Source organism: Pelophylax lessonae, assembly GCF_965119305.1.
Source record: "Pelophylax lessonae genome assembly, chromosome: 8".
In the NCBI taxonomy this organism is placed as follows: Eukaryota; Metazoa; Chordata; class Amphibia; order Anura; family Ranidae; genus Pelophylax; species Pelophylax lessonae.
This window is the reverse complement of record NC_138775.1, coordinates 41,440,255-41,453,029: the sequence shown is the minus strand read 5'-3', so window position 1 is coordinate 41,453,029 and position 12,775 is coordinate 41,440,255. Positions and strand designations below refer to the sequence as shown.

Sequence of the window (12,775 nt, the reverse complement as noted above, 5' to 3'; positions counted from 1 at the left end):
TTTATATTTTTTGTATATTTTAAGTTAGCCATTAAAAATATTACTTTGCTAATACTTTTTGCTTTCTTTGCCTGTGGACCCCAGCTGTCCAACTGGCCCAGAGTTTAGAACCTCTCACTTAAAGAAGAAGTAACATGACATGTATGATCTTCTGTTATTTTTGCAAAGGCTTCTACTTTGCGGAACAATACTTTATGCACATTTAACAGGAAATAACAAAAACTGTTTTTTAAACAAATTATAAAGACCGCCACCATTACTAAATAAGGACAGTGGAATGAAGGTGGCACATTCACTGTCTGTTTTTTACTATGTGTGTCTTTTGACCAATGTAAGCCTCCATAAACAAAACAAAACAAAACCATTCAGCCCCCGTTCACATTAGGTCGCTCCGACTTCAGGGGAGACCTGTGAAGTCGCGTGCAGCAAGACTTCAGCGCGACTTGCACGGACTTCATAACATGAATGTCTATGCAAGTCGCCTCCAGGTCGCCCCGAAGTAGTACAGGACCCTTTTTCTAAGTCGGAGCGACTTGTGTGGCTCCTATTAGAACGGCTCCTGTACTACACAGTGGGAGCGCGAGGACCGCGACTTGTCAGGCTGACAAGTTGCCTGACAAGTCGGATCAATGTGAATGGACACTTAGAGCTCCTCAGGCCACTCTTAGGTGTAAGCAAATTGGTCACAAATAGGGTCTCATTCAACTTCAGACCAAGGTGTGGCTGCAGTCCTTGAGGCCCCATTCATTTAACCCCTTGATCACCCCCAGTATTAACCCCTTCCCTGTAAGTTTATAAGCTAAATCATCAGAATGTATCCCTTTTGGTGCTAGCTTATTCCCAAAACTTGCTGTCCCCACAGGAGGCCACTGAGGCACAATGAGCCATATGATTTAAAGTCCAACTCTAGGAACAAAAAAAAAAAAGCCCTCCCCGCACTGCAAGGGTTAAATGTTGGTTAAGTCTACAAAGGGGTCATATTTCTTACCTGGCTTCCCACTCCGGCTGTATCCTCTGGTGCGCCCCCCCCCAAAATAAGGTCTGTGGACAGAGCCTTGGTGTCATCATGTACGGTACAGAGCTGTTACCCCTGCATCATATGTGGCGGTGCCAGAAGTGGAATCGCGACCGGAAGCAGCTTACAGAAGAGGCTGTGGCATACTTGTTGTACAGATCAAAGGATACTGCTGAACCAGGGAGAAGGTAAGTAATACAACCTCTTCTATAGCCCCCTATACATAACAAGTGTTTAACCCTTGTAGAGTAAGGTAAGCACTACCAGGGTATTTTTTTTTTTTTTTTGCCGTTTTGCCCAGAGTAGGGATTTAAAAGGAATAAAAACAATGTGTAAGATGCCTGTGATGGAAACTCCCAATTTCTATCTACAGAACTACATAGCGAAGTTAACCACTTGCTGACCACCCACAGTAATATTACTGCGGCAGTGCGACTGGAGGGGAAGCGGTTTAGACACAGTGGGAGTCGGGACAGGGGGGGGAGAGGTGGTGATTGCCGCCTTCCTCCCCCGATCGTCTGGGAAACGGAGAGAAGACCCGCCTGCTTATGTAAACAAAGCAGGCGGATCTTCTCACTGATAGGCAGGGAGAGATCAGCAGTTTCAGCTATGCTGAAACTGCGATCTCGGTGCCTGTCACAGAACCCCCCCCCCCACACACACACACACAAGTCAGTAAGCATTAGGCATACATTTAACCCCTTGATCACCCACAGTGTTAACCCCTTCCCTGCCAGTGTCATTATTACAGTAACAATGCATATTTTTAGCACTGATTACTGTAGTAATGTCCCTGGTCCCCCGAAAAGTGTCAAAAATATCAGTTAGGGGTCCGATCTGTCTGCTGCAATGTCGCAGGCACGGAAAAAATCACTGATCGCCGCCGTAAAAAAAAACAGTAATATGACATAAATTTTTCCCGTAGTTAATAGACGCAATAACTTTTGCACAAACATCAAAATATGCACATTGCGATTTACCAGAAATAGGTAGCAGAAAACAAATTGGCCTAAAATGTTAAAATATTTTTATTTTTTTTTATTTTTTTTGAGAATGTCATATAGCAGAATGTGAAAAATATTGTTTTTTTTCAAATTTTTTTTGTTTATAGCGCAAAAAATAAAAAATTGCACAGGTGATCAAATACCACCAAAAGAAATCTCTATTTTTGGGGGAAAAAAGGACGTTCGTTTAGTTTTGGTACAGCATCGCACGACCGCGCAATTGTCCGTTAAAATAACGAAGTGCCGAATCGCAAAATAGGGCCTGGTCAGTAAGGGGGCAAATCCTTCCCGGGGCTAAAGTGGTTAATAGAGTATTACTACTTTTAAATAGATCATGTTTCATGGCCCTAGAGCCAGCATGCCATATTGTGAGTCACAGAACTGCAACTTCCAACTCAAGCTTCCCACGCTGGTATTGTGCTTCCTGAGCCATTCCCTTGTTCAAAACTCAGAAGGACTGTTCATGGTTACCAATCAGCCTCCACTATTAGTTCCCCCACACCAAAGGAATGAAAGGGAGGCTCAGATTCTAGACTACTGCTGGCCCAGGTCTTCCTTCAGACACTTCCATTGAATTGTCTTTGGTAATGGTGGACCAGCAGGAGACAATGCTAAGAATAGGCGACAAAATCGATGCTGAATATATACAGTAGACAAGGGGGCCGTTTGAAAACCGTGCCTATTTTTTTTTTTTTTAATTTTGCCATGTTACATTTCTGACATGCAGATGAATGTGTTTGAAACGATGTATTATTTCCATGCTACTTGAGCGTGTACCTGGTTCCTTTAACATACACTTTGTTTTTCCAAAACCACAAACATCGATCCTGGAATTTCATGTGGAAGTGCTTAAGGGGTTGAAAGTTAACACCTTTGTGAGCTGTACAGCCTCACAGTTACTGCTCAACAAAAGCCTCTTTGTAGGAACCTTTTTGAAATGTTTTCTTAACATGTTCCAAGTAGTTTTAGGCAAGTAACTAAAGTAAGCAAAATGTTACCATGATAAAAACACTTGTGAAAACATTAGAGCGCTCTCACTGGTACCCTTCATGCAGACAACACTTTCTTAAAAAATAATAATAATAAAATATAAAACGAGGGAGATTTATTAAAACTTTTTTTTACCTTTAATTTAAACTTATATGATGGAAAGAAAAAAAAAACAAAGAGGTGGGGTGGGGGGGATTCAGTTAATCCTGAACTAGGTGAAAACCATCTGTATGCTTAACTTTTCATAATTAGCACTTCCTCATTCTTTAGAAAACAAACCTACACCCACAAAATAAACATTTCAAATGTGCAGAATTTAACATCAAACAACACCTTATTTGTTGCAGTTAACTCTCTAGGGTCATCAACTGTCTGCTTAGAATTTGCAAGGTAAAGAATAATAAGTGAAATGTATCATAGGAGAAAGAAAATACAATCAGGCAATACATAAAATAATTGCTAATTCAATCCAGGAAACATTGTATGTCAGAAAACCCAATTTAATGAAGGGCATAAAAATAATAAAATACGGTTTGACTCCAGATCCCAAAACATACAATGAATCTTACTTAGTGCCGGTTCTCACTTATGCGATGCGGGAAGGCTGCGAATTCGCAGCCTGTTCCCGCATCGCAAATGCACCCTTGGCAGTTCACACTGCCATATGCGATATGCTGGGGGTGTCAATGAAATGTTAACGACACCCCCAGTTTGATCGCATATCGCAGTTCGATCTTTATAGTTCGCACAGGATGGATCGCACAAGTGTGAACCACTGTGCGATCCGATCCTGATGCGGCTAAAAAAAGGGTCATGTGCGACTTTACAACGGGTGCAGTGCGAATTTAGCCATACAAATTGTATGGCTGAATTCGCACCGCACAGCCGATCGCATGTAATGAAGGAGCAGTGCGCTCCGATATTACATGCGGTCGCCGCAGCCGCACATATGTGAACCGGCACTTATAGGATAAGTTCACCTTTTCACAAAAAATGAACTCCAAATATTCTAACTAGTCCCCTGAACCCCACAGCACATAGCAACCGTTGTGCCCCATGCTGCCAATAAATTAGTCTGTACAGCAAACAGCTCCAGAGTGAGTATCCATCATAATGTTTGCAATGGCAAGCACTCATTGGTTAGCACAACCACGTGACCATGGCGACCAATGAGAAGCATCTCTTTCTTCTGGGATACCTTACTAGAAGAAGAAGCCTCAGATGGACTTCTCAAAGGTCAGCACAGTCACATGGCTGTGCTGACCAAGGAGCGCTTATCATTGCCAGCGTTATGATGGGTACACACTCCGGGGCTGTGTATTGAAGTGCATGGTGTACAGTCTGTTGGGGTGGCCAAGACATTTGGAGATCACATTTTCCTTTTCTTGAAAAGGTGAATTTAGACAGGCCATAGACAGTGAAAATTTCTTTCCTGCAACCCATTGAAATTTGCATAATTGCTCCATCAACACAGACAGTGCTGACAGGGAAATCTCTCCTGCCGAGACATTGTACTTTCCCGGGCGGGCGGGGGAAAGCATCACCGCCAGTAGAAGACAGTGATTATTTCTAGCGGCTATAGCAGCCAATAGCAATAATTGCAAGTAAAATCCAGCAGGCTGATTGTACCCAAGTTGGTCGACTTGGTACATTGAGCCTGCCCATACACAGTTTGAATCTCAGCAGGTTCCTGCTGAACCGGCCGAGATCCAAACCGTCTATGGTCATCCTTACTCTTTAACTAGCCAAAACTTTTTTCATAGTCTCCAGGACTGTACAAAACATTTTTCCAAACCTCTAGCCTCTTTCTAACTTACTGAAGGATCTATTTACACTAGTGCATTATGGTAAAGTTTGGCACAATGTGTGTTTTACTGCACATTACACCTGTAACACAATAAACACAGTGCTGTGTGCTGCCATTTATTTTGAATGCCACCCCAATGCTCTAAGGCTGTGCAACATACTAGCATTTCAGCACACCCCAATGCAAAGATTTGAACCATCTTTGGGTTGGGGTGTGCTGTAACAGGACAAATGCTGCATGCCAGGTTAATGTGCATTGGCAGGCCATTCATAATAAATGGACTGCCTTAAACCAATGCACGTTACAATGCAATTATTGCACATTCAGGGTCCATGCACATTGGATTATAAAAAAAAAAAATGGAGTTTTGCATTTTGCCTGTAGAAGCAACTCAATGTTATCCTATGTGTTCAAGTAGGATGTTTAATGGCATATTTTAAAGGAGAAGTATGGCCAAAGCTTTTTTGGCCATACTTCTATGGATCATAAGAGTGCAGTTCATTCTGCACTTCTTTGACCCATTTTCAACTGACAGCCCCTCCCACCCCCTCCACACCCCAGTCCTCCAGTGAGTGCTGGAGGGGAGAGCATAGAGCCACTGAGTGACAGTCACAAATCTCTACTCAGAGCGTAGGGGGAAAACGTAGGGTTTTTGGTCGCTCAGTTCTCACTGCAGCCCCGGAGAGGGACAGATGCAGCATTAGATCGATGCTGCATCCACCTAGGTGAGTATAAATGTTTATCTTTTTTTAAAATCCAAAACTTCTCTTTTAAGCTCAGCGTTTAGAGGCAGAAATAAACCCTTCTGGTTTGAGGTTTTGAGAGGAGTTTTCTGGCACAAAAAAAGCTGAATGCTCCTAAACTCTCCCGAAAACTCCTAAGCTCTCCTAAACTCCTGTACAAAAATGCTGTATATGAGCCAGGGGCGGACGCACAGGGGTCACAGGAGTCGCCCTTGTGACCGGGTCCATGCGGGCCCCCTGTAATCCTGGATAGGAGGAGCGGCAGGGGGGGGCTGAGACCGAGCTCCCCGATCCTCAGCCGAACTGTAAAACGGCACTGCGGGAGCTGGTAACACATAAGAAAGTGAAAACACAGTGCTGTGCCCTCTGCCTCCCCCTACAGTGCAATACCCAGCAGGAAGTTAAGGTACAGTACTCGGATGCTTTTTAAAAGGCTATCTGTATGTTTGTGCATTTATATATGTACTGTATGTGTGTGTTTATGTGTGTGTTTATATGTGTGAGCAAATGTGCATTTATATATGTGTGTGTGTACAGGTGTGTGTACATGTGTGTGTGTTTTTATACATGTGTGTGTGTACATGTATGTATGTGTGTGTGTAGGTGTGTGTGTGTACATGTATGTGTGTGTAAAAGTGTGTATACCTGTGTGTGTTTTTATATATGTGTGTGTGCATGTATGTGTGTATACATTTGTGTGTTTATATATGTATGTGTGTGTGTGTTTATACTGGGTATATATATATATATATATATATATATATAAATATATATATATATATATATGTGTGTGTGTGTATTTCTATATGTGTATATGTATTATGTGTGCGTGCTTATATATAGGTGTGTACAGTATGTGTCTGTATGCGCTTATACAGTATCTCACAAAATTGAGTACACCCCTCACATTTTTGTAAATATTTTCTTAGAACTTTTCATGTGACAACACTGAAGAAATGACACTTTGCTACAATGTAAAGTAGTGAGTGTACAGCTTGTGTAACAGTGTACAATTTCTATCCCCTCCAAATAACTCAACACACAGCCATTATTGTCTAAACCACTGGCAACAAAAGTGAGTACATCCCCAAGTCAAAATGTCCAGATTGGGCCCAAAGTGTCAATATTTTGTGTGGCCACCATTATTTTCCAGCAATGCCTTAACCCTCTTGGGCATGGAGTTCACCAGACCTTTACAGGTTACCACTGGAGTCCTCTTCCACTCCTCCATGACGACATCACGGAGCTGGTGGATGTTAAAGACCTTGTGCTCCTCCACCTTTCTTTTGAAGATGCCCTACATATGCTCAATGGGTTTAGGTATGGAAACATGCTTGGCCAGTCCATCACCTTCACCCTCAGCTTCTTTAGCAAGGCAGTGGTCGTCTTGGAGGTGTGTTTGGGGGAGGTTATATTGGAATATTTCCCTGCGGCCCAGTCTCCGAAGGGAAGAGATCATGCTCTGCTTCAGTAAGTCACAGTACATGTTGGCATTCATGGTCCCTCAACGAACTGTAGTTCCCCAGTGCCGGCAGCACTTATGAAGCCCCAGACCATGACACTCCCACCAACATGCTTGACTGTAGGCAAGACACATTTGTCTTTGTACTCCTCACCTAGTTGCCGCTACACACGCTTGACACCATCTGAACCAAATAAGTTTATCTTAGTCTCATCAGACCACAGGACATGGTTCCAGTAATCCATGTCCTTAGTCTGCTTGTCTTCAGCAAACTGTATTCGGGCTTTCTTGTGCATCATCTTTAGAAGAGGCTTCCTTCTGGGACATGCAGACCAATTTGATGCAGTGTGCAGCGTACGGTCTGAGCACTTTTGTGAGATACTATATATGAGTATGTATATGTATATGTGTTTACATGCATGTGTTGTGTTTCAAGGATGCCCTGACTACAAAAAGATTGAGAAAAACCAGCATAGAGGAACCCATCTCTTCATTTTCCTCCTTCAGACACTGAATGCCTGTGGGAGGGAAAGGAGGAGAAGCAGGATTGGGGAATGAAGAGATCAGTTTCTTTATATGTAGGTACCCCCACTGCTCCTCCTATGCAGCTTCTTTCTTCTGCCCCCCTCGTCCCCACAGCTCTGCAAGGTTCCCCCCTCCCCTCTCCCACCGGCTGCTGCTGGGGATCTGTCGGGATGGAGCCTTTTCTGATCTGTCGGGATTTCATTTTTGGGTGGAAAGTGGGGCAGCAAGCTCAAGTGTAGGCACCTGACCTGTGCCATCTGCTATCATTCACCATCATTTATCAAATACCCAAATGATTGCAGTAACTGGAAATGTGATTGGTTAGCATGTTTGTGCACTTTGTACATGATCACATTTCTGAGCAGTGAAGCGTCCTCTGCAGACAAGCACATTTGGTATTATGTATAAAAATTAACAGGTGGATATATAATTGAATCAGGTTAAATATCCTAATCCATCACTTTATCAAACCAAATCAGACACCGTGGTATGCCTCCAAGAACCTTTAGTTATGTTGTAGAATAGTTGGAACTCCCGAACATAGGTAATATAATCCTCATCTTCACCTAGGATGTTGGCCTCCCTCGTAACCCTTCACTTTCATGAATGGTCTAACCACTAGCAAGGCAAAGAGGGTCAGGGCCAGGTGGCAGCTTCCTAGATGAGGTGGGATTTGCATAAGAATTCCATGGGTTTGGGGTTCCTATTACTCTATCACATACCTGCAGGGCTTGCTAATTAGTGGCATGCATTTGCACTTTACTTTGTACGGTTTAAGGTGCAATTCCAAGCAGCAACTAAAAATAGCAGCACAAAATCTTAGTAGTTAGCAAGCCTGTCTTGCAGCACGAGGGTCTTTGGGTCGAATTCTAACCAGGACACTATCTGCATGAGTTTGCATGTTCTCCCTGTGCTTCTGTAGGTTTCCTCTGGGTACTTTAGTTTTCTCCCATGTACCAAAGACAAGCTGGTAGGGTAATGGGCTCCTATCTAAATTGGCCCTAGTATGTGTATGTATGCATGTGAGGTGATTGTGTGAACCTTAGATTGGTAAGCTCCTCGAAGGCAGGGACTGATGTAAATTTACATTATGTAAATTGCAGTGTAAAGTGTCAGTGCTATATAAAAAATGAATAAAATTTGTCAGAAAAATGATAAAAAATGTAAGAAAAGTCAACTTTAGGAATCCCTTTAATGGAAATTACTCTGAACTCTGTAATCCATTCCTTGGAAGATTCTCATTTGCAGGAGGGTTTGCTTCCCAAATCTGTATTGCATAATTCCTTCCCCTGTATCACCAATAAGTTTCAAAATTCCAAATCAGGTTCCCGTCTTTACCTAGGATGCTGATACTTCCATGGTAGTAGTGACATCCTAGACCTAGATGATCTTTGTCATCCTAGGTGAGTCAGATTAGTGGCTAACACTTTCAAATTTCAAGCTTTGTGTATGTAAGGAATTGCTCTTCGGCATCACAAACGGGGGTTCCTTGAAAAAACAAGGCCTGGATGTAAAGCTCAAGACTCAAGAAGAATGGTTATGTTCTCCATTTGCATCTCAAACCTCCATGTCTGACCAGAGTCAGACATGGAGGTTTGAGAATCCCTTTAGGATTTAGAATCCCTTTTTGAGAATTTGCATCTCAAACCTCCATGTCTGACCAGAGTGCACCTTTAACATAATCATCACTAGAAAATACATTTTTCTGAGATCCCCACCAGGTGACCCAGGGGGCATATCAGTACCTATATATGATAATTGCTCAACTAGGCTGAATATTTAAAAGTCTAAAGAAATTTTAGATATTTTTGTGGTTGCTATAGGCAACACACAGACAGCTTTCTTACAGACACTGGCCTTTTCTGTCTGTACAGAATAGAACATAAAAGATTACTCACTTAAGGAATGATGGGAAATCTTCACACACAACCTCGCAGCCTGGCCACTTGCATACACCGTGCCCATATAAGGGGTGATTCTGCATGTAGTCCTCGTGGGAGCTAAAAAAAGAAATTACATATACGAAATTCACTAATGGATCATCAACAAGCTGATTGCAAATATGAACAAATAAACACATACAGAATCCCTGGGGTGAGCCGAGCAGGCCGAGATGGAACAAGGTTATTAAAAATAACTTCCTTTTTTGCATATCAAGTATTGTTTATGAAGCTGCTCAGCAAGCAAAAACAAGTGGGAACCTGTGTTGCTTTGTATACACCACACTTTACATCAAAACAGCCTGCTAGTATAATGAGTAACCATCCTGAGCTTTAACCCCTTCCCTCACCTCTTTAAAGGAGCCCTCAGCTTAACTATGGATTTAGCGAAAACTCATGGACCAGAGCTGGAAGACTGTCCTTCAGAAGGATCGGTTATTTGTGAACACAAGTTTTTGTATATTTTTATATTTTAGGCTACGCTATATGGTCAAATGTTTGTCGACATCTGACTATTACACATATAAACTTGCTGGACATCCCATTCCAAAACTGTTGGTATTAACATGGAGTTGCCATCTCATTTTGCGGTTTTAAAAGCCTCTACACTTCTGGGGAAACAAAAAAAACTGTCCAGAAGATTGTGAAGTCCGTCTGTAAGAATTTGTGCCCATTCAGCCAAGGAGGCATTTCTCAGCTAAGGTACATATGTTGTATGAAATGATCTGGCTCATTATCACTGTTCCAATTCATCCCAAAGGTGTTCAGTAGAGCTGAGGTCAGGGTTCTGTCTGGGTGACTTAGGTTCCTCCATACCATACCCATGAAACCATGTCTTTATAGAATTGGCTTTGTGTACAGGAGCACAGTTGTGCTAGAATAAAAATGGATTTTATTAAAATATTGGCTACAAGGCTGGAAGTGCACAATTGTCTCAAATGTCTTTGTAAGCTGGAGCATTAGCAATACCCTTCACTGAAAACACCTGAACTTATCAAGTTATTTGGAGGGCCAACCACATACATTTGGCCTTATTGGTTAATGTTAAGAGAAGAAATAATCTGTCATGTATTCTGCTACTGTATACCTAAAGGTGCCCTGAGACATTGGATGGCAATCTAGCTGTTTTAGGCCAGATCAAAAGATAATCTAGTCCTGATGGGCAGCAGCAGACACAACCAGTCAAGGTTCAAACCAAAAGTCTACGCCACGTAAGAAAAACGTTATATTTAAAGCTGCTGTCATTAAAAAGCTAAAAAGCTCTCTAAATATAACCTATAAATGGTGACTGCAAGTCAAGGCTTGTTGAGAGAATACAAAATAGATATGTTAGAAAGCCTTGTTTGATTGCAACACCGAATGTATCTAAGGTGCACTAGTGCCACCCAAATCTACATGCCAACCAAGAGCTGTTGCATGATGCAACCATTTTATTTTAGGGACCTGGCAGCTAGTATAAATGCCCAAGGGTGATTGACTTATAGCTGCACCATCTAATGTCTATGGTAGCCTTAAAGCTGCCCATAAAATTCAGAGGGAGATCAGGCACAAAATGACCCAACTATCTACTGTAAAGCAAACGCAGAGCACTCCAAAAACTTGGAAAGGAAGTGCAGAGGAAGGTGATTTACACTAAAAATGGTGGGAGAACAAAAGTATTTGGGACATTTTCCTCATCTGACAGATACATCTTTCCCCTGAGAGCTACTGGTGGGCATCTGCCACTATAGACATGACATTATTGCTCGCTCTTGAAGTTTACAGCACTTGCGATGCATTAACAGCCTGTTATGACCAATTACCTCTTCACAATATTTTATGTATGCCATTGTGGGTCATTGGTGAGATACCTCACTTGTACTAATGTACTGGGCAGGTTGAAAAAGTTGCAGAGAAAGTATTAACAAAGGCAAAAGCCTTTCATAAGGCAAATCCCTTATTATTTCCTCTCTCTGGGTCCCCCTTTATACTTCCACTGCTCCTTCTGGTCATACACATTACAATAAACCATTAATAAGGATTCAATCATTTACAATCTTAAACTCAAAAGTAATCAATCATCTTAAAGGCAAAGACTGATAAAGCCTAATTCAATCACATTTTTTTCCAAAACAAATAGGTCCTTTTCTACAAAAGTGAGCATTTATTGATGGAACCATCTATTGATGCAATTTTTTCATAAAAACAATTCTAATATTGAACTATCATATTGTTATGTGCATGGCAAGCATAGCACACCTAACACAGACCCTGTATAGTAAAATGTATACAGCACCAAGTAATGGGACATACAATAAAGCAATTAGACAAAACTCAATAATAAGTGTGCTAATGCTGAGAGAACCAAGTGCAGGGCCTCTCCTTTTTATGAATTGGTATATTTTAGAGGAGGAATACAGTGAAGTTTCTGAGTACTTGACTGTTGTGCCATTATAGTGCTCCACTTTAGCAGCTACTGAACATCGCAGTGGAGCTAGACTCCCTAGCACAATTTCATTGGCAGATAATATTTAATTAAAGTGCCAGAGCTGCACTCCCAGAAAGCCCTGTCCAACATAAGCGAAGCCCCGCCCCCTTTAATGCAGGGTTGGTGCCAGTGCAGAAAGTTACACCTTCATTTCACATACAAGTAACTAAATAAACATTTATTTTTGCCTACAGCTCAGATATCTCCCAGTGTACCTCTAATAATTCCTCCAATGGCACACCAAAAGCCGAAAAAAATATTTACAACTTTTTGTGTCTAGTGACAAAGACATCAGTCCCCTAATATGATCATCATGTAGCTAGTCGTAGTTAGTCACATTGAAGTGGACTTGTTCTCTAAAGTCTTGACATTCATCTAAGTGGCTTACTCAACTATCAGAGTCAGGAACATAACCCAACATTTATAACCCCAATGGTATTTTTGTTATAGATGCTAGATTATGTTTCAGACACTCAGAGCTGAGGAAACCACTTGGATTAAGTGGTGAAACATCTTCAAGTCTGGCTAAATATGAGCAGCTACGATTAGCTATACCATAACCTTGATAAATGGGAACCTTTATAGACATCCTACACAATACAATTATCACGACTGTTCCCATATTATAATGATCTCTTGCCATACGCATTTTATAATTAGAAAATAATGATTAAAAAATATAAATTGCTAAGTTTATACATGGGATGATGGAAACAAGAAGGGGTTAACCCTTCATCAGAAATCTCCCAATCGATACTTAGTGATTTAGCTGCACTGATCCAAGTCATAAGATGCTTTGATCCTGAGCACATGCTTGTCAGA

The 12,775-nt window shown here is 41.6% G+C and overlaps 1 protein-coding gene across 1 annotated transcript in view; it reads right to left on the bottom strand.

Annotated features, from left to right (window-relative positions):
* The window catches only part of FOXP1 (forkhead box P1), a 1,279,200-nt gene that overhangs the window by 63,525 nt on the left and 1,202,900 nt on the right, over nucleotides 1-12,775 (bottom strand). Inside the window, exon 12 of the mRNA XM_082265551.1 lies at nucleotides 9,445-9,546. Coding sequence (XP_082121677.1) covers nucleotides 9,445-9,546 — 102 coding nt within the window. The remainder of the gene's footprint in view (nucleotides 1-9,444; nucleotides 9,547-12,775) is intronic.